The sequence below is a fragment of the Gymnoscopelus microlampas genome (genome assembly GCF_963454915.1).
Source record: "Gymnoscopelus microlampas genome assembly, chromosome: 8".
Lineage (NCBI taxonomy): Eukaryota > Metazoa > Chordata > Actinopteri > Myctophiformes > Myctophidae > Gymnoscopelus > Gymnoscopelus microlampas.
This window is the reverse complement of record NC_139945.1, coordinates 11397270-11420217: the sequence shown is the minus strand read 5'-3', so window position 1 is coordinate 11420217 and position 22948 is coordinate 11397270. Positions and strand designations below refer to the sequence as shown.

At 42.8% G+C, this 22948-nt stretch overlaps 1 protein-coding gene across 1 annotated transcript in view; it reads left to right on the top strand.

Annotated features, from left to right (window-relative positions):
- The window catches only part of mettl16 (methyltransferase 16, N6-methyladenosine), a 40813-nt gene extending 18156 nt beyond the window's left edge, over window positions 1–22657 (top strand). Inside the window, exons 7-11 of the mRNA XM_084065056.1 lie at window positions 4011–4080; window positions 7680–7769; window positions 18016–18189; window positions 20119–20463; window positions 21284–22657. Coding sequence (XP_083921182.1) covers window positions 4011–4080; window positions 7680–7769; window positions 18016–18189; window positions 20119–20463; window positions 21284–21652 — 1048 coding nt within the window. The 3' untranslated portion in view covers window positions 21653–22657. The remainder of the gene's footprint in view (window positions 1–4010; window positions 4081–7679; window positions 7770–18015; window positions 18190–20118; window positions 20464–21283) is intronic.
- Window positions 22658–22948: the final 291 nt, after the last annotated feature.

The following is a 22948-nucleotide window of genomic DNA, read 5'->3' as shown; positions in this document are numbered from 1 at the left end:
CAAAACAACAAGCCAGGCACTCCCTCGTTGGGACCCACACTGGTGTTGGGATACGGGGGGAGTGCTTGTTTTGTATCACTGAAGGTCCGTGGCTCTTGACGCGTGACGTCGGAACTTGTCTGATTTGCGTACCCTGCGTCACTCCATGTTTTCAGTGAGTGCTAGTCTGAAGACACATTTAGTTAGTAAAAATATATTAATGCTTTGGAGATATGCATAGTCAAGAAACTACCAGGATTTGTATGGGTAAGCTTGAAAAACTAAACTAGAATTGTTAAGTGGTTAAGCTGTCATAAAACATTTACAGTTGGCAATAATAATGACTAATACAGGAGCATCACAGCACTACAGAGCCCAGGATACTTAAGCCATTCAATCCGGGAACGCAATTTTAGATACAGAAGCAGATCTACAAGCTCATAGCGCGGCACCGAGTGCCACACTATGAGCTTGTAGATCTGCTGTTTTTGAAAATCTGTGCAAATCTTTGAGTTTTATATTTTTTTAAGCGGACACTTTGAACTCAAATCTTTGCTTCTGGAGGTCCCTGGAACAAAAATATTTTCCAAATGTTCACTTTAAAAATATATATACAGATCTACAAGCTCATAGCGTGGCACTCGGTGCCGCGCTATGAGCTTGTAAATCTGCTACAGCCATCTAAGTAAAAAAAAAAAAAAGAAGCTGAGAAGTAACTACGAAGGTGAAAGAGGCTCCATGGGGTTCAGTGCTGCGATGGAACTGTCACACAGAGGTGGCTTGGCCTGGTGTTGGGGCTTCTGTACCCATTACCAGCATTGTGTAGAGGGTGGGGGGCTGGGGGGGCTCTGGTCCCATTACCAGGGCTGTCAGTGGTGCAGTGGAGTGAGACATGGTTACAGGGAGGGGAGGAGGTGTGTTATTAAAGCTGATTAGACACGCCTCACCTGGGCAACAACATTAGAGAGTGTGTGTGTGTGTGGGGTCTGTTAGGACGACACGCACGCACGCACGCACACTGTGATTGTGTTTTGCAAACCAGTTTGTGCATGCTGTTTCTTGTCGCTGTCGGTCGGGTGGAAACCTTGTACTGTATGTCCAAAACTGTTACTTTTAAGGTAATGGAAAAAAAAAGAACCTGTGTTTCATTGGATCCAATGTAGTTATTATTTAGTCATTGGTGAAATATTTATAAGATCCACAGACAGACCTTAACACTTTCAACCAGGCGATACTGTCACACGATAAGTTTAAACTAAATGGATAAAAGCGCTATATAAATGCACCATTTACCATTTTTAAACTAGGTTAAAAGATATGTATATATATTTATATAAAAATGGAGATGCAAGTTTTCCGCCCGGCAGTGACTTTATATTATTGAATATTGAACATTTATTTAGATTAAAAGAACACAATAACCATTAAAAGCGCCAAAATGGATAAAAATCACAAAAAGACGAAGCTTGTTCCCATTGTGGTGTGTGGGTGTATGCACGGTACACATGTGCCTGTTTGGGCACACACACACACACACACACACACACACACACACACACACACACACACACACACACACACACACACACACACACACACACACACACACACACACACACACACACACATTTCACGTGTTTCAGTGTGTCTCAGAGGAAGCTCCGTGTTTAACACCTGTGTGCTTTTGTGAGAGAGGAGATGAGAGTCAGCCACTGGGGAACATCCTCGTTATTTTTGTTTATTCATTTCCGCCTCCACGCCAGTCTCCGCCACGTCCGCTCTACGGAGCGGGCCAAGCCAGGCGGCATCCGCCGCCAGCTGTCAGCCCCCCCCCCCCAAAAAAGCATGCTGGGACACTACAGTCACCACCAGGTGTCTGTGGAAACCCAGCCAGCCCTTCTGATTGGTCTTTTGAGACACCCACCCCCCATCCATCCCATCCAGTCTTTCCTAACTGTAATTATTGCCAGACAGGGGCGAGCCAGCCTGGGTACCAAATATAACACCCTCTCTCTCTCTTTCTCTCTCTCTCTCTCTCTTCCAAAATTACAGTGAAGTGTAGGGAATGATGACTGCTATTCAGCTTGCCCTCCGAAAGCGTTCACTGCCATTGATATTATAATTACCATCTTCAGTAAGAAGATTCTAATCATAAGGCTTGGGAGTGAAACCTGAACATCGGTGCAGCTGAAGAGTAGAGTTCGACCCATGCCAGAGTTTTGGTTCCGATCCTGATTTTGGAGAGTCCTTAGAACACTGACTACCCATGTTTTAGTCTAAAAGTGCAACATCTGTTCTACTCAATTTGAAAAAAAAAAATTTGATTCAGTTTCTATTTGAGAACATTTAACTTATAAGGAAACAAAAAAAAAGAAAAATAAGCAAATAATTTATGAGAGATACAAAATGTACAGATACCTGAAATACATTTTATTTAACCACTTAAGCCCTATACCAATTTTATTTAGATGGTTAGATGCATGTAGGGGAAACACTGTTGTTGGAAGAGGGGCAGCCATGCGTGTTGACATTCATTTTGAGTCTTCCCCCCATCTGCAAGGAAATGCAGGGAACATCTTTGGATATTAGAGTTGTTTAATATTTAATTTAGTCATTTGAGGGGGGCTGTGTGTACCCCTCCCCACCCTGCCTTTAAGCCCTCTGGGTAATTGTCTAAGTGGCTGTCTGTTCTGTTCTGACTAACCTAGTAACCTTTTTGTGCCCTTGCGGTTGTTGTTATCGTGACAGTATGCTAAACATCAAACATAATGACATCAATGTCATTCTGTCCTGTTGGCTGCTGCTATTGATTTGTCCTTAAAGGAGCAATCTGGATTTTTTAAGAATAAAACATTTTAACCAAACTGTATGGCAGAGTGAGTTAATACAATATAAAGCTCCTTTAAAAAAACTATTGCAATAAAAAAAAACTATTGAGATTGTGTTGAAATCATCTTAGAAAAGCTATACAAACATAGCATGTAAAACAAAACATATTCCAGCCAACGGTCGAGCCCCCTAAACCTGTGACCCATAGAAAGGTGTTACCCAAGGGAAGCCGTTTCACACGAGACCCATAGTGAAAATGTGTGGGGGTTTTTTTTGTGTTTTTTTTAACTCATTCAGTGCCAGACTTATTTCTGGCTGTGTTGTCCCAGTGCCACAGCCAAAAATTCTTTATAAAAAAAAAAGTGCTCAGGAGCCGAGATACAGCCTTTTTCAGTAAGAAGTTAAACAAGAAGTGAATGGAGCAGCACATTTTCAAATCATTTTTTCCCAAAGTGTGACGTCTTAGACGCTGTAGTATGATCAAATAGGGCATTAATTAACGAAAAAAGTAATTTAGAAAAATAGATACGATATGCATTGCATATGCTTGGATTCTGTACTTTCATAATCTGTAAAAAACTGAAAAGTGACCATGGCCCCCTTGTGGCACAAAGCATTGTACCCATTCACATCATCATCATCATCATCATCCTATAATTCTACAAAGCTCTGTCTGTCTGTCCCCGTCTGTTTGTTTGTCCCCAAATTCTCTTCTGTCCGGTTCTCCTCAATGGCTGGAGCAATCGATCTGCATTTGCACACAGCCATAGACCATTACCATGTGCACTTTCCCCGAATGTCAGCCGTTTATTAGCGTTTTTGTGTTCGCTGGCTCCCGGGTTGCCAAATCATGTGCGTGCAACAAGCGCCGATGTTGCCACATCCGTGAAACAAGCAGACCATCCGTGAAACAAGCGGACCATGACGCACTTTGGGTGCTCATATCCCCACGGGTATGGTCTAGTATAGTATAATTACTTGAAAGGATTTGAAATGTTATGACATTTTCCGGTTATAATGACATGCCCAAAATAAAGACACCAGGTTGAAAGGTTTCTGATGCTTTCCTCACCGTTTATTTGTTCTGAGTTTGGGGAGTTAACTTATCACACACACACACACACACACACACACACACACACACACACACACACACACACACACACACACAGCCGGTTAATATACAGACTTTTTTTGTGCAGGTGGTACAGTTGCATGTTGGGGAAGAAATGCAGCCTGGCTCCCCTGAAGGAAGAGCTGAGAAAACAAGGGGTGAGTACTGTATGTGCACACTGCCATTATGTTGATGTTCCACGTGTACCTGTTGTGTGTGTGGGTAGCGCAGGGTCCTTCACACTCAAACGGGACACGGCCATTAACCACTTAAACCCTATATGGTTGACCGGAGTCCCTCAGGGCTCTATACTAGTGTTCGCTGAAAATAGCCGATCAACTAGCTATTTTCTGTGAAAGTCTTCCCCACAATAAGGATGCTTGGGTTTAAGTGGTTAAGGGATATGGAGAAGAAATCCATTCAGATATTATAATTTTTTTGTAGTGATTCTTGGGCAGCAGCTATCCATAATTTTTTTTGTGATTATTCTATTGATTACTTTTTCGATGAATGGAATTATCGGGAATCTCTCTCTCTCTCTCTCTCCTCTCTCTCTCTCTCTCCTCTCTCTCCATCTCACAATTTCAATATGAAAGGTAGGCTTCAATGACTGCTACTACTTTGTTTAGGGATGTTCAGCAATACAAATGCAATGCATTCCATGCACATGACAGTGGCCGCCTCCTCTCCCAAAGTTTCACTAAGCATATACTGCAAATACTTTGAGTGCGCACATCCCCGGGTATGGACTAGTTTTTTTTTAAACGATTAAACTGATTACTTTGACTAGATGTCTAGATTTGCGGCCCTCACATCTAGGCCCGATCCGAGATTGGTCCAGACAGAGTCCAAAACTCATCAGATGTCAGGGCCGCTGACACTTGCGCTTGGTGTTTCGGGTCCGACGGCCCAGAGATAGTCTTCTTTTCCGTGGCATGGCTCTGTAAGAGATATTTCTGAACCATGACGGCGACCTGGCCTAATTATAGCTCTGCACACACGTCATGCGAAGTCCGGCCTCTCTGGCCTCTCCTCTCCTCTTGGCTCCTCTCCTCCCCTCTCCTCCCTCCCCGCTTTGCTTTGCGGCCCTAACCTCTAGTCACATCCTCCCAACCATAGACATATAAAGGTAGACGCCTCCTCTGGCTCTGAAGCGTGTGTATCTCGGACGCACTTCCGCTTCCTCTATGCTTGTGGGGGCCAGCTGGAAACTTCCGTGTGCGTCACAGAAGGGGGCGTTCGGTAGGCCAATCAGAGGAAGGTGGGGGCGCGTCTTTTCCCGGAAAAGACGCACTGTGATTGGCCAATAGTCAACGTGCTGTGATTGGCCAGCAGTCAACGCGCTGTGATTGGCCAGTAGTCAACGCGCTGTGATTGGCCAGTGCCCGTTCCCCCCGGAAATGGCGGCCACCATATCAAGCACGTCGCTCCAATGAACTGCAGAGGCCAATGAGGTATCTAGGTTTCTATATCTATGCTCCCAACCTCCCAACCTCGGTCATGTGATAAAGAGGTCAGACTTCCTGTATCTGGTTGCTATGGCAACCTGCCAGATCAGGCTGAGTGTCTGATAGGCGAATCAGAGAATCAGTCAGACCGAGAGTCCGATCGCTGATCGAGGTGGGGTAAGATGCCTAAAACATAGCCATAGCTTTTATCAACAGTCTGTGACGGGTCTTGGTATTCCATACTCGGGCATTGCGACTCATTGCGACCTCATCATGGCGTCAAGAGCGCCAGCGCCTTATAAGCCACCGTGGTCTCTTTTTTTTTTTACTCTGGTAACTGTAGCTTTTCCCATTGATGTCTGTGGGATAGTTTAATTCACTAATTCATTCACTAAGTGATACGTCAGATCCAACTGTTTTGAAATTCCACTTCTGAGAGTCAATAATCCCCAGGAATTTGTCTTCAATAGCCTCCAGTTCTCACCAGAGTAAGCATCCTCCATCCACAGGGTCTTTTAAGTGTAACCTCTCCACACGATCGGTAAGACCCATACACAATATTCTGCTGCCAGTCAACCCATAGCCCATAGGGGGGGTTTCCAGAGCACTGGTAATCAATCATATTGGGAAGATCAAGGTAACCCAACCCATCGGCTTGGCAGATTGGCTAGACTCTGTGTGTCGTTTGTGCTGCTATAACACCATCTGTGTTAGTGTGCTCAATAGCACTCCATTCTTTGACATAGCAGACTTCATCCATCCATCCACAGTGGTGAGACATGTAGCGCTGGGCAGTATATCCGAAGGGACGGCCACAGGGTGTATACCATGCTGCTGTTGCAGTGGGACACAGTGTGTACTCCTTTGGAGATCAGATGGATGTGCAGGTCTTCAACACAGCTACTTTGCGCTGGATGAAGTTGCCCTCAGGAAAATGTCCCCTTGAGGTTCCGTGCATGAGCGGCGGCCATACAGCGGCGCTGATAGAAAGTCTAATCTATATTTGGGGGGGCATGAGTCACTATGCACTTCATGCATTCGATGTTGACACCCACAGATGGTCAAAACTCAAGGTGTCTGGGTCTGCTCCAGGGGTGATGCAGGACCACTCAGCCTGTGTCTTGGGGAAAGTCATGTATATCTATGGAGGTATCAATGGAGGTATCATCAATGGATTTTACACCCATCTGACTGGACCGACTAATAACATGTACAAGTTTGACACCATCACAATGGTCTGGTCGTTAATTAACGCCAGAGGGCCTCTTTACCATCATCGGGGCAAAGATGTTTGTAGTAGGGGGTCAGGGTAGAGGCCTGTTGAACAGACAAATCAGCCTGTTTGACACAGAGACCGACTCCTGGCTGAGCGTGCCTTCTGCACAGCTTCCAGAAGAACACCAGGGTCATTCAGCATTTGTCTGCAACGGAGAGCTGTACATATTTGATACGTTCACTGTCACTTAAGTTATCTGTGGAAATTAAATCCAGAGACCTTCTCATGGAAGAAGGTTAAGGAAACACAGGGACTGACACCCAGCAAAGGCCGTCAGGCTCGGGAATCGAACCTGCGACCTGCTTGCTGTCATGCTGCATTAGAGCCTATATGGTATGCGCCATAACCGTGAGTCCCACGTCGTGTTGTAAGCATGTAGGTCGGCTATTTACAGTATTTTTGTAAAAAGAGAAAAAAAAGGAATTGACCCCCAAAAGGATTTTTCAACACGTATGTATATCTACAGAGGATACCGGGTGACTCAATTGACTAATGACATCTACAAGCTGGACACCATCACAATGGTCTGTTCTTTCATTTACACTAGAGGCAGTGCCTGCTTCATCGGGACAAAGATGTTAGAATATGGGGGCCAAGGTGACCATGACAACTACATCTACATCAGAGTCTTTGACACGGTGACCAACTGCTGGCCGAGCATGCCTTCTACACAGATGAGATAGCTATGCGCCAAGGATTTGGAACTTACTCCCCCTGCATATCAGACAGGCAACCGTGGATGATGGCTTTAAGAGGCAGCTAAAAACCCACTTCTTTCACTGTTTTAATTTGACTCTGGACTAGATTATAACTTATTGCTTGTTGTTTAAACTGTGCTTTTAACTTGAAAGCACTTTGAACTACATTTATGTCTGAAAGGTGCTCTATAAATAAAGATTATTATTACTATTATTATTTCAGTGATCCGTGGAAGAAGGTTTAGCCCAAGGGGAAAGATAAGACCGAAAATCGGTCAGAGTTCTACCAGGGTCTTAGCTGTACAGTGTACATATGTTCTCTCTTGTCTGCTCAGGTTCCCAAGGTGACCCACACAGAGTTCTACCAGGGCCGCACCATGCGCTGGGCTCTGGCCTGGAGCTTCTACGACGACGTCATCGTACCGGTAAGCCTGTCATGCCACTATGCTTTGCTCTGTAGAGCAGGGGTCTTCAGGCCAAGGACCCCTTAGCTGAGAGAGAGATGAGGCAGGGACCCCAGTCCCCTACTACATATTGTATAAAATTGTGTTGCAAAATAAACGTTTTCATAGATTTCATAGATACCTAGCTTCATAGACTTCGTTTGACAGCACTTTCATGTTGGATTCGTGTTTTGTGCAAAATAGACGTTGTGAGCTTGTAGATCTGCTATTTTCGGCTAAAGTTCTCTATGGTTGCTATGGTTCAAGTGGCTAATGCAAAAACATTATCCTACCACACAAAGATTTGGCGTAGTAACTCTGAGGATCCCCTCGGGGTCCCGGACACCCTTTTTGAAGACCCCTGCTGTAGACCAAGCCCCCAGGGCTGCAGGGGATTATTGAAGCTGCCGTGTCCTGGTGGTCAAATCTGGTATTGCAATACCTCCGCATTTAAACCGCTACTCATCGGGCATTCATTTACAGAATAACATAAAAAGTTGTAATTTGGAGATGCAAGGTTTCTTCCTGCCAGCAACATTATACTCCTCATTTCCAGGCCATTCCATTAGACACTCTCATTCCACAGCCACTGGGGGGGGGGGGGGGGGGGGCTTTACGTCCTATTTAATGTGCTCCACTGCCGTATCCAGGCAACAGTTGCCGGGGCAGGAGTTATTACAGATGCACATGGTGCCATGGTGTTCACTGGGAACAAAAAGACAACTGAAGCGATCAGTAAACATGCAAACCGTCATAAAGAAAGAACTCAGTAAACCTTGAAGTGACATTAATGTAGAGCCAAGGGTCGGCAACCTTATTGACATGAAGTGCCATGTTTTTCTTTTCTTGATAGCGTGCCATATCAACATTAAGTTGGATTCTGACACCAAATCAAAATTTAATATTTCCAACAGTCCACATACATAACAACCTTTATTATATTTTTCTTTTTCTTTTGTTATATTTTCTTTTACATCCGGACAATGTAATGATCATTAGACTCACAGTAATGACCCTAACTATGTATCTCCCAGACTCACTCCTCAGAGTTTTTTTTTAATCAATGTAGAGGAGGGGACTTGAATTAATTGACTAAAATTCTCTCTCTCACACTTATGCTAGTGTGCCAGTGATTACCTGTGCCCATGTTGCCACCCGTGCCTAAGTTAGTCTACCCCTGATCTAGAACAGCGATTCCCAAAATATTTAGCAAATCACTAACATTTTATTGATAATTTACAATTAATATAAAAACATTCATGGGAAAAATAAAACCCTGGTCTTTTTCCTTTAAAACCTTGAAAAATTGGCTTTTGTTTTGATGCCAATAAATAGAATGTTAAAGCATACTACGTTAGTTCCATTTGATCCAAGCCGGAACACAGTCGATTGATTGATCATTAAAATAAACATGCTCTGAAAAAAAGCGATTTGGCTGCCGTGGTAAGTGGTCAGATGGGTGAGCCACGAAAGCTTTTAAGATATTCAAGTCGGCCCTGCTCTAGAAAAGGTTGGGAACCAACCACTGATGTAGAGATGGAATACAGGGGGAGATTGGGCTTTGGTTGTTGAAGATGAGGACGGTCACTGTTAGATGGGTTTGGTTGTTGAAGATGAGGACGGTCACTGTTAGATGGGTTTGGTTGTTGAAGATGAGGACGGTCACTGTTAGATGGGTTTGGTTGTTGAATATGTGGGCCGTCACTGTTAGATGATAATAATAATAATGTTTATTGTCCCCGAAGGTCTGAACGTCTTGAAGTCTGTTCAAAAACAACAACAAACTAGAATATTCGCAATTCTGGGAAATTGCAAGTGTGGTTGCACCGACACAAGTCACGGGTTGCGGCCGACGGGACATGACGAACGGTTGGGACTATCAAAATTCTGCGTACATATGTTTATCGCATGGGTCCAGAGATCGTGTGTACCGATTTTTGTGAGATCAGGACAAAAGCTGTAGGAGGAGCAAATAGTGTGTATTGAAGAAAATTCTAAATGGTGGACAATACTGTAGCAAATGGGCGTGGCCTACATGGGGAGTTGCGTCATGATCCAAGGAATCCAGGGGGGAAAACAAATCTACGACCTATGGTTCAAGAGTTCCAGGCCTAAACGTAAAGGGGGCTGTTACAGTGCCACCATGAGGCCGACTGGTGTAATTTCTTTTTTCGAAATTATGGCATTGGACTATGGACCTCCCCTCCGAGTGTTGTATCTGTAGCCCTTACAGTTTCAGAGAGAAAAATACTTGAATGGGAGTTTTCGTATTTCCCATAATAAGTCAACGGGGAAAATGTATTCACTAATACATTAATATCAATTAAACTATACAACATATCTCTTAACAAAATGTTAAAATGAAGCCGGTCGATTTGACATATGGCTCGAGTGTGTGCCGCAATAGTCCCTACTAGAGAGGAGTAGCGGGACAAAATAAAGTTATAGTATCTAGAATAAATAAAGTCAGACAAGTACTATAGTCTGGTTGCCCTGTTAGGGCAACCACACTAAAAAACAACACATAACCATATAGCACAAAACAACATACTGTATCACCAAGACAATACATGATGGGTTTGGTTGTTGAAGATGAGGACCGTCACTGTTAGATGGGTTTGGTTGTTGAAGATGAGGACCGTCACCCGTTTGTGGGATTCCTCCTCTGGTCTCTGTTGCCTTTCAACATGAAAGCAGTTGAGCAGAAACATTGGCCTACATTCTACTGCTGCTTCCTCCCACCACCCCTCCATCCTCTGGGTCTGCAGCGTGCGTGCGTGCTGCCCTCACAAGTATAGTGTTATGAACATGTGTGCGTGCGTTTGTTTGTGTGTGTGTGCATGCAAGAGAGACAATTCTATGGCAATTCTATGCATGACCGAATGCCTAATTCTGCCTCCAGATGTGTACGTGTGTGTGTGTGTGTGTGTGTAGCGGCATTCTTGAATGTTATATATAGTATATGTGACATCCATGCATATGTGGCCTACTTAACCACTTTAACCCCTTGCATGTCATTCTAGGTGAAAATGTACAAAAAATGTTCAAAACATTATTTGAAAATAGAGGATCTACAAGCTCGCATCGCAAGTTTGAAGTCGATAGGTTAGGCAAGGGTTTCTTGTTTGTGACATCAGTCCAGATCTCGATCAGTGAGAGAGGGAGGTTGTCTGTGACGTCAGACCAGAGCTCGATCAGTGGAGAGGGAGGTTGTGTGTGACATCACATCAGAGCTCGATCAGTGAGAGAGGGAGGTTGTGTGTGACATCAGATCAGAGCTCGATCAGTGAGAGCAAGGTCGTACATGACTTCAGATCAGAGCTCGATCAGTGAGAGAGCGAGGTCGTATGTGACTTCAGATCAGAGCTCGATCAGTGAGAGAGCGAGGTCGTATGTGACTTCAGATCAGAGCTTGATCAGTGAGGGAGAGGGAGGTCATATGTGACATCAGACCAGAGCTCGATCAGTGAGGGAGAGGGAGGTCGTATGTGTCATCAGCCCAGAGCTTGATCAGCGAGAGAGAAATGGGGGTGAAAAGAGAAAGAACTAAGAGAAATACCGACACAAAAAGAAACGATGGAGACAAAGGATTAAAATATGGAGGGCTTAAGTGGTTAAACACACGTTTGTCTTGTTGTAATCTGTGCATCTGTGTCTGTCTGATTGAGCGAGCATGATGTGTGTGCCTGCATGTATTCATGATGTGCGTGCATGCGTGCGAACGCGCGCGCGTGTGTGTAAATGAGGGGAGATGGATAATTGAATAATGACATCATATCTGGAGATTTGTCTCCTTGAACCAAGGCTTTTACTGGCCCGTTGGTTTAAAAAATTAGGCCAGGCTTTTAGGGGTTCTCACAAGTGGGCAACTTAGCTGTCACCGTAAAAGGCTGGTGCTCGCGCGTGTGTGTGTGTGTGTGTGTGTGTGTGTGTGTGAGTGAGTGAGTGAGAGAGAGAGAGCAGGCAATGATGAGGTGGTAGGTGAATCATATGAATAATGGAGGAACATGGTACAGAATGGTGTGATTCAGAGGAGAGGACCCAAAGTGTGAAACACAAATCCACACTTTGAGTATTTGAGCTCCTTCCTGTATTACTGTTGTGCTGGTTTGTCTGTGCATGTGTAATCTTGTATGTGTTAAGTTATACGATGTCTATACGACGGCGTCACAATACGAAAATAGCCGATCTATAAGCTCACACCGCATTGCATACGTTGCGTTGTGAGCTTATAGATTGGCTATCGGTACGCGGTGCCGCGGCATGACGCAGCATATATTAGGCATTAGGGTTGTCTAGAGAGTATCAATATTTTGATACTTTTCCAGTACCATGTGTTTAAAATGATACTATTCCATTATTCGACAGTATACAAAGCTCCAAAGCTATTAAAAAACAAATCTAGATTGACGCTGCACAGAATCACAGATCAAACTAAATCAACTGGCCCTCAACCTGTGGTTGAGGCTTTATCTGTGTAGCTTATCTGTGCAATTTTTCTCTTCCTTTTTCGGGCCAATCTTGCCAATGCTAATTCTTTTGTGTCCATCCATTCCGTTGTATGAATTAAATATGTGTTGCTTCAAAGACAAGTATTACATAAACGATATAGTGCTCTATATAACAATTAGACATTTCAATTGTATACAAAAGTAAGAACGATGCCCTCACTTCTAATTATGGACTTGTAGAAAAAATATTTTGTGTACCTTTTCTTTTAACATGGTATCAAAAGAGGTATTGGATATCGTGTGTTTTTTTTTCATATTAGTATTATATCAAGGTTTCAAATTCTGACAATCCTAGTATATTATCTCTGTCGGGTGGAAACCTCATATGTCCAAAATGGACTTTTCAGGATTCAAATTCAAAAGTAACAAAAGTAGCAGATCTCCGAGCTTGTAGATCTGCTACTTTTGATGCATTTGTGTGATGCTATAGTATGATCAAGTAGGTCATTAATTTACGAAAAAGCACACAAAAAACTATTAAACTACTAAACAAAAGATATGGAGATAAGAGGTTTCTGCCCGACAGCAACGACATGTAGGTTATAGGGCCTTTGTCAATCTATATGCATTGTGTGTTTCCATTGTGTTTGTGCATGTACACCTGTGTGTAGCATTGTGTTTGTGCATGTACATATCTGTGTCAAGGATGCACCGTATGGATCGTATTGATTGGTTCTCCTGCTCCTCCTCTCAGCCTGGGGGGGCTTTCAAGCTGCTGCCTGGGAAACCTTAAGAAAACAACAAAGCATTCACACCAGACACACTAGGTCATTGACCACTTCAGCAGACATGACAAGCCATTCATTAAAGAGGGTTCCTATTTTCTTAGTCTTGCGTAGCTAGACATCTATTCCACAATCTCTGAATGCTACTGTATGTAGAGTCTGGAACTACACATCCTGAAAGCCCAGAACGGAAGCTGCTATCTGTTCTAAAATATATTTTAAAACATCTTTACATTTTATTGTAGAATCTCAATGTCTGATAAGCAGCCAGCTATATATGCTTTGATTATTATAAAAAAATAATTCGCAACTGTAAAGACGAAACGGAAGCTGTGGAGGTGTCGCATCCGCTTTATCATTTTCAGAGCTTCCGTTGCTCCAGACTGTACGACGGAACGGAAGCATTTGAAAATTGTCGGAGGCAACAGTCTGGCTCCCGAGACTATTCTTTTCTAAACACCCTTTCACACAAAACACAATTATCATCTTTAACTATTTATTTAACTTTAGCTATTTTATTTATTTATATGGATTTGTGAGGCATCGGAGGACACAGTCTGGGTTTGTAGGTCAGTTGGCCATGCCGTCAACAATGAACTTAGCCCAGTGGTTGATTTTCATGTCAAGGAACCCCCAAAATGATATGTATTTTGCCACAGACCACCATCTGAACAGGTTTTGTGCTAGGGATCCCCAATAAGAGAAGACTTCAAAATGGTCAAAATGGTTCCACCACATTTTACAAAATGTTCCAAGATCAGTCAAAATGATTCTAAAATAGCAGATCTACAAGTGGTCTTGCAGATCGGCTATTTTTGATTAGCCTAAGCATGAAATAGGGTTAAAGTTGCAAAACTGTTATATTAACACAATTTGTTGAGGGACCAACCCCCCGGAACCCCCACCCCTGGAACCCCCCCCCCCCCCCCCCCCCCCCCCCCCCTCTGGGGTGGCCCCACACCCCACCTTGAGGACCAACTCCCTTTTACGGCAGCGTTTGTAGGTCAGTTGGCCACGTTGTCAGCAGTGTCACTGTATACTACGGTTCATCCCCACTGCAGAGTGCAGACCCCCTGTTGTGCTTGTTCCGCTCATTGGAGCCTGTACACGGATCATGTCTCAGCGGAAGAGCAGCTATTATTATGGAACATGGTTAGATAAGGATGTTTTCCGCCATCGAAGCGTGACGCTAGTAACCAGCGGTCAGAAGTGAACATACCACCATGTCCAATGTCAATGCATAGCATAGCATAGCAGGGCAGGGACGGGCGGATGGATGGATGGATGGGGGCTCAAATGGAGTGGAATAGAGCCATCGTGTGGTGTAGTAGTGAAAGTGCAGCCTGTTCTTATACCGTTGCTGTCCGTGGATGACTTGTCCTTCTCTCAATGACTTGTCTTGTCCAGGAAATACGCTGACACCACGTTTTCACTGCCAGTCCTTATTCCAAGGGGCAAACTTAACCCATTAAGACCGAGAAAGAATCTGTCATTTTAGATTTTAACCACTTTAACCATTATCTTATACTTTGGCTATTAAAAAATAGCAGATCTCTGCTATTTTACGCAGTGGAGGAGGCATTTTGGTTGCTATGCCTTCATTAAGGTTATGTTACACATGGCTGTTTGTAGCAGATTACAGTTTTTAGCAAATGTCTTCATTAACCCCTTAAGCCCTATATTTTTTTTGTACGATGTAGCGGAAATAGCCGATCAGCAAGCTCATGCGTTGTGAGCTTGTGTAGATCAGCTATTTTCACAATGTTTGGTGATTTGTGACAGTATAACATGCCCAAAATAGGGACAGACGGCATTAGGGACGCCAAATTTGACTGGTATTAATTCCTCCCCATACACATTTCTGTGTGTTGTCACTGCTGTTGTATCCTGCTGACTCACCTGCCAGCAAGGAACCCCCACCGGGAGGACATAGAGCCTTCGTCCTCCTACTCCTCCCGCCCAACACTCCCGCCCCCAGCCCATAGAGGCCCATAGAGTATGTGCAGTGACAAATATCACCACCTAGCGCCCGGCTTCCCTCCCCAGAACACGGGCCAATTGTGTTCGTATATAGATGCTGGACAAAGCCGGATGCGGTGGATTCGAACCCCCAGACTCTGCGGTGGTGGGTAGCTACTTTAACACTGCACCACCCGAGCGCCTTATTCTTATATTATTACCTTTCCCTTCAAAGAATATAGCGCCGCCTCCTCCCCGTTTCCATTTAATAAATACGTTTTAATCCATTCATCTGTGTCATTTTAGATTTGAGCTATAACCATTATTGTATACTTAAGATATTCAAAAATAGCAGATATACAAGCTCACAGTGCGTCACCGAGACAAAGACATCTAAAATGACACAAATGCGTTCCCGGATTGGATGGGTTAAAGATATTTTTTTAATATATTTGCGTGAACGGAAATTACGAACCAATGACAGCTTCCATTCTCAGCTTTTGGGAGGTGTAGTTCAGACTCTATTTACTCTACTGTTAGCATTCACAGACTGTGGAATAGTTGCCATGGAATGACATTTGGAAAGACAGTGTTCTAAAGACAGTGTTCTAAAGGCAGTGTTCTAAAGACAGTGTTCTAAAGGCAGTGTTCTAAAGACAGTGTTCTAAAGGCAGTGTTCTAAAGGCAGTGTTCTAAAGACAGTGTTCTAAAGGCAGTATTCTAAAGGCAGTGTTGTAAAGGCAGTGTTGTAAAGGCAGTGTTCTAAAGGCAGTGTTCTAAAGGCAGTGTTCTAAAGGCAGTGTTCTAAAGGCAGTGTTGTAAAGGCAGTGTTGTAAAGACAGTGTTCTAAAGGCAGTGTTCTAAAGGCAGTGTTCTAAAGGCAGTGTTGTAAAGACAGTGTTGTAAAGGCAGTGTTCTAAAGACAGTGTTCTAAAGGCAGTGTTCTAAAGGCAGTGTTCTAAAGGCAGTGTTCTAAAGGCAGTGTTGTAAAGGCAGTGTTCTAAAGACAGTGTTCTAAAGGCAGTGTTCTAAAGGCAGTGTTCTAAAGGCAGTGTTGTAAAGGCAGTGTTGTAAAGACAGTCTTCTAAAGGCAGTGTTCTAAAGGCAGTGTTCTAAAGGCAGTGTTCTAAAGGCAGAACGTTGTGGACTGTCCGATGGTACATGGTGTGACTCATCACTGGTGGAATGACAGAGGAGTCATCGCTGGGAATTCATGACTCTCTCCTTCCCTCTCCTCCTCTCTCCGGTTTCTCCCGTGCTCATTACCTCGGTGGTTCTCAAGCATTTTTAATTTCAAGGGACCCCCAGTTAGGATTGATTGATTGAATTGATTAAATACTTTATTAGTCATAAATGTAAACAGCACATGGTACAGTAAGACATTAAAGCTAAAAGGATAACACAAAAAAGTCCTGGGGATTTTTTCCCATTGTATTCAATTCATCAACAGAGCATAATACATGTACACAATAATACATGTCATCAACAAATACAAACTATAAATACAAAAACTATATGTACAAAAGAGAAAATTACGTTTACCTCCCCTTGTGGTCTCCTGATAGATCAGTGATCAGAAATCAGTGTTTCACATCCTTTAATGGATGGTGTCGGGGTATTCCACATTTAGGTGGTAGAATGAGAATTTCCCCCTTTTTGTTCTATATTTGGGAGGTACCAGATCATGGTTCCTCCCTCTAGTGTTGTGGCTGTCGGTGTCACTCACTTTGGGGAAGTAGTTCCACAGGTATGAGGGTCTTAGACCAGTGGTTCCCAAACATTGTGATCTTGTAGATCTGCTACTTTATTTTGTCTAAGCACTAACTTAAGTATATAGGGCATATACTGGTTAAGACCTGAGGCGATTCATAAAAAAATCTAAATCCTAACAGTTTTTGGAAAAAGATCTTAATTTTTTTTCCCAAGATTTTTCAAAAATAGCAGTATGAGCTTGTATATCTGCTATTTTTGAATAGCCAAAGACATCTAAAGTGACACAGATGCGTTCCAGGTATCAATGGGTTAAGCATTTGGGTGATTATAACTGATTATTACATTACGTGTCTGTTTGCACATGTGTGTGTTAGTGATGTTGGGAATGCAAGGTATGCGTTGTGCAGGGGGTGTGTCATCATGGCCACATGTGGGTGCTATGTCATAGTGACAGCTTTGTTTATTATAAGGTCATCTACACATCAAGAGAAACACTAGTACAAAACCAATCCAACCAAAACATTGATGTGCTGCTCTAACTGTACCCTTAAATAACTGTAAATGAAATTAACATTACCAGCTCCTTGTACAATGTCAAGTATTGTCCTTCGCTGCCCTCTATTGGCAGCTTCTTGAACATCATACTTGTGTTACTTCTGGGGGCATAACAGAGACGGTGGTATTATTACCACCAGGGGGACTTAAAAGATCTCATAGCATTAGAAAGTAGCACTTGCACTAGCCTTGACGTCCTTGCAGGCTTATGGCAAAGGTTAAAATGTAATTTAGATGGCATGCTATGTAGACAGATGCCAGGTTCATTTGTTGAACTGGCATTCTATATGTGTATATGTATAGATTTGGAATGCAGTACAAAGTCAAGGAACGGGTTTTACTAATTGCACACGATAAGTAACTATGTTGTACATTGTGCTAATTTGTAGATCTGATATTGTTTTAAATGCTTTAATTTATGCTTTGTCAAGTGGTTAACCACTTGAACTCAGCATCCATAATTCTGGGTGAACATTAGCCATGAATAGATCTATAAGCTCACTCATCTGACCACTTAAAGTGGTCAGATGCTGCATGCATTTTTATGGGCTTTATTTTTATTTTTATGATCAACCAATCGATTGTGTTCCACCTTGGATCAATGGAAATAACGCAGTATACTTTAAGTTCTTATTTATTGATATCACCTTTTAATATTAATGCTCATGATATCGCGCAAGATCTGATTGAATGACAGAGAACAACAGAGATATGCACTAATATTTCAATGAATGCTCTCCTTTTTTTCTTCCTGTTTGGCCTCAGTCTCCCCCCAGCAAGAGACGTAAGGTGGAGAAGTCCAAAAAGCCTCTGTCCTTCACTCTGCCCCAGGCCAGTCTAAAAGAGCTGCAGGCTAAAGCCTCCGCTACGGGCTGTACCTCAGCCTGCCCTGTGGACGCTGTCGCCGCCCTGCTGGAGAAAGCACTCACTGAGCTGAGGGTAAGCATCCGCCTCTGCACTCAGAACAACCTTTTTAGAAGTTGCTTGCAACGTTTAATCAAACGTATCAATGTAATCGATGATATAAAGGAAAAAATATGAATCAAACAATTAGTTAATAATGATCCCTAATTTGGGTATGTCATTATAGGCAAAAATGTTCTAGAAAAATCTAAAACGTAGTGAACAATAATTAAATAAATAGTGAAAATAGCTGATCCACAAGCTCACAGCGCAGAGCTTGAAGATCGTCTATTTTCACTATATTTGATCAATATGGGTTTAGTGGTTAAACTATTTGTTGATCTCGATTATTTAATTAGTTAGAAAAACGAATCGATAGAATAATTGCTAAGAAAAGTATTTATAGTTGCAGCCCTTTTGCTCGCTGTCAACTCTTGTTCCAAACTATAGCAAACAGTATCTCCAAATACAGAGAAATACTGTACACGTCATAGTGGTGTTATTTTTGAAGAGCATGTTCTTTTAAGCCATGACAGTGTTCTCACAGGATTCCACCGTGACCTTGGTAGGCTGCATTGTAAACACAAACACATTACCTCAGACATATCATATGGTACACTTGCTTTGTTGAAATTATTGCAATTAGTTTTATTGATATGTCCCGTACGTTTTTTTTATGTTTATAACAGTAGAAATGTTACATACTAGAAGTTCGGGCCGCTATGCGGCCCGAACGTCTAGCGTGACGCGTCGTTCACTTTGCAGTGCGCCATGTCTGGCGTTGTATCTCCAGCCGTTGTGGCTTTGGTGAAGTTGTCGTCATTGTGGTGGAGAGAGTTCTTGTGGTGGAGAGAGTTCCTTGTATAGATTATTACTATTTATCACTATGGAAGCCGTCGAACTGGTGCGATCTGACGGCATCCTAGAATTTATAGATAGGATGTGATGTCATGTGATGTCATGCTATCGTGAGATTACGTCACACTGGCGTTGTCATCGTGATGTCAGATTACGTCACACCGTCACACTGGCGTCGCATACGGACAACCGACATGGCGCAGGATTCAAATTGTATATATAGATTGCACCTTTTAATAAAAGGTTTTAGTTGAACAAGTAAACACTTGCACCCTCTAGTGCATTACATTGAAATTACATTGCATCTATAACTGCCAATGTCTATATGTTTCAGTTGTAAGTATGAATCAGATTAGTACTTTCATGTGATATCACACTCTCCACCTGGGTCTGCATGTCTGTAGAGAGACACACATTACCTTGACATGAAATTAAAATAAAAAAAATCCCACACTGTATATTAAAATACAATTATGTTTTCTTCCTGTAAAACAAAATATGTGCACTCTCGTAGACTTGAACCAATCAATTGCAACCAATAGTATCATGACATCCAGCCATCAATCAAATTCAATGTCACAGTATGTCACGTAACAGTGTTACGTCAGATGCTCTCGAAATGCCATTTCATCTGCACTTTAATGTTGCAGTTGGAACTGCAGATGCACTCCCAATTTTCCGCCGTAATCTGGCAACTCACCTCTTCAGACTCCACCTTAGCCCGTAGCACTTGACCTAGTTTTAACGACCATGCAGACTTACCCTGGCCATCTGTTCTCATGTTTTTGTTACTTACTTACTTACTTTTTTTTGACCACAAGGTTACATTTTCATTTAGATATCATGTTATTTAGACAGATGCAATGTTCATTGTTTACCTGGTATCCTATGGTTTCAATGTACATATTATTATTTTTATAGTGTATTGTTTAGATTGATGCTAGGTTCTTGGTTTACCTATGATCCTAGTTTACTGAGGTACTACACTGTCTCTCTGCATTTGTATTTGTGTGTGTTTACCTTGCTTAATGTCGCTCTGGATAAGAGCATCTGCTAAATGCCTTAAATGTAATGTGTGTCTCTTTTGTTCCTGGTGTGTTCCTGCAGGTATTACACAAACGACTGCCATGCGGGGCCCAGCAGAGGAATCTGTTCTTGACGGCCGTGGAGAACACCTGGATCCACGGACGACAGAAGCGGCGCGAGCAGAAGCGTCAGTTACGGGAGCTGCCCAGAGCGCCTCCGACAACAATCATCCCTCAAATCGCCGCCGATGAGGCCGGTCCCGGCGTTTCCCAATCCTCCCAGAACCAGCAACCCTCCTCCTCCTCACAGCAAGGCAGCAGCACCCACAGCCAGCCCAATAAGGAGCTAGATGTCCAACAGAGCTCCAATGGAACCTCTGGAAGAACTTCAACCCAGCAAGAACCTCAGAATCAGGAACAAACAGAGGTATTTAGAGCTGGAGGTTTCCCAAACTTTTTCAGCTCGAGGCCCAAAAGAGAATCTGGTGTCTCCCCCGGCCGGGACCCAAACTTACAAAAACACATTATGATATATTTCAAGAGTAGCGAAAATAGCCGATGTACAACCTCACATTGCTACGTGTTGTGAGCTTGAAGATCGGCAATTTTTTCTATATATGAAAATTTTGAAATTTTGAATTTAGTACATTTATACAAAATTCTGAAATATTTTTTGGATAAAATATATATATTAATATTAACACATTGGGTGCCAGAGGTTTATTAAAATGTTATACGTTCGGTGCCTGCATTTCTTCCATCCACTTACGTTGATATGTTTTGTGCTGTAGAAGCCCCGACGCGGAAGTGCAAGCATGTAAACAAGCGTGCGTGCGAGACGGCGGAGGGTCCCGACTAACGCCTGGAACAATAATATTTCCAACGCGATCCTCCATTGCAGCGTGATCGCCGATCGAAAACGGCTCGCTTCCACCACGTTAAAAAGAAATGGAGATATTAAGCTTTTAGTCAAGGAGATAACATTGGAGAGGCCGACCGGAAGGATTTTTGACATGGATCCACATCCAGCCTCTCCTTCTCAGAAACTCCTTGGATGATCCCAAAGTTTCGTTTTAGCGCCCCGCGTGGGCCCCACGTATAAAAATAAAATTGGGTCAAAAACGGTCCGGACCGTTTACGGCACTCCTCGTTTGGATTATGAAAAACGGTCCGGACCGTTTATGGCACTCGATGTGTTAATGATAATTGTTGAATCTTTTCTTATTTTTTCTTTTTTTATTTGGTAGAAAATCAGGAATTTAGGAAAGAACGTATTAGACAACAGCATGGACACAGAGTCTCCCAAGTCTACAGAACCTCCTCAGGCTCAGGCCCAGTCGGACCCGGCCGCAGGAGGGCAGGAGGAGGAGGAGGCACCCGCCAAAGCACAGGAAGCCAAAGGCACCACCTCACAGGACGTAGTGCCAACCAAGCGTCCGCAGAGCCCCGCCTCAGTGGAGCACTTCCTGTTTAAATGTGTCCTGAACGTAATGCTGGAGGAGGACACCAACGTGGGGGTGGAGATCCACTGGGTGGAAGGCCAGAGTAAAGACCTGATGAATCAGCTGTGTACGTATCTGAAGAACACTCTCCTGAAAGCAGTGTCGAGGCCCTAAACCTACTGTATGGACATGAGAAGAACAGTCTTTGAGACCAATAGTGTTAATGGAGGCCAGGTAGAATGTGAGAAATGTATTTTTTAGAGCATAGGTTTGGAAGACTACCAGTGCGAAAGTGTTTTTTTTTTTTTTTTTGTTCTTCACAGTTAGAGGTGTAATTGATTTGTTTTTTGTTTGTTTTTAAGTTGAAGCTCAATATTGTGATAGTAATAATTTGCTGTATAGTGTCTGTTCAGTAACAGGGGTCTCCCCATCTCTCCAGCTCTTTGGTAAACAGAAAATACATTTCCAGTTCAGGATACCAAGTCCAGGAAGGTGAACTTGCATGTTACCTCATTCATATCGGAGGGAGCCCTCATTTTAAAACGGCTCTGTTCCTGTAGAAAGCTGTTGACCACACCTGGGGCGCTTGCCAACTTCAAACGGGTCTCGCCACCTGTCTGTGAGTCTGAGAGATCATGAAGACCGTCTGTCTTTTCTTGTCATTGATCTTTTAATGTTATTTCAATAAATAAACCGTATTTCAGTCAATTCCTTCCCCATTACCAGTCTAATCTGGTGAGAGCACATCATTTTGTCAGCAGTTCCTGTTACAGTTTTTTTCTTTTTGTTTCATCACTTCCAATTTCAGTTGTTTACGAGTTCTCTCTCCTGATTGGATTTTTGGTTTTTGGAATTGGTTTCTCGACCTGAAAATGTGTTTTCTGTTTACTAAACAGCTGGGGAGACGGGTACTGAACAAACACTCCATAGCAACGATTACGAACAATCAGAATATTGTATTTAACACGTATTTTAGCCAAACAAACATCACACCCCCTTGAAGACGATTCTTTTTCTGTTTGTCTGTATGGAATGGAAAGTGCACTTTCCATCTCAACAGTGTTCATAATGTTCCTAGTGACTGTTTTCAAGGTAGCACTGAAGTTTGTATTCTCTCCTGTCAAATTTGTAATAAAATAAAGAACGAAAATGTAATAAATGTACATTTTATTACTCTATGTATTATGATATCTTTCCATATTTTCATTTATTTTGTATCCATATTCTATCTTATCCATACTAGTGGCAAGGTTAAATTCCGACTATCATGACATCTTCATGGATTAAAGTTCTCAGTCTTTTGGATTTCAGTCTTTTGTATTCCAAAGAAGTCAGTATGTCTTTCATGGAAGCATGTTACACACCTAAAATAGGCGATCTACAAGCTTACAATGCGTCGATGCGTTGTAAGCTTGTAGATAGCCTATTTTCGGTTATTAGTTCATTTAAGATGAAAGAGTATGAAGTGGT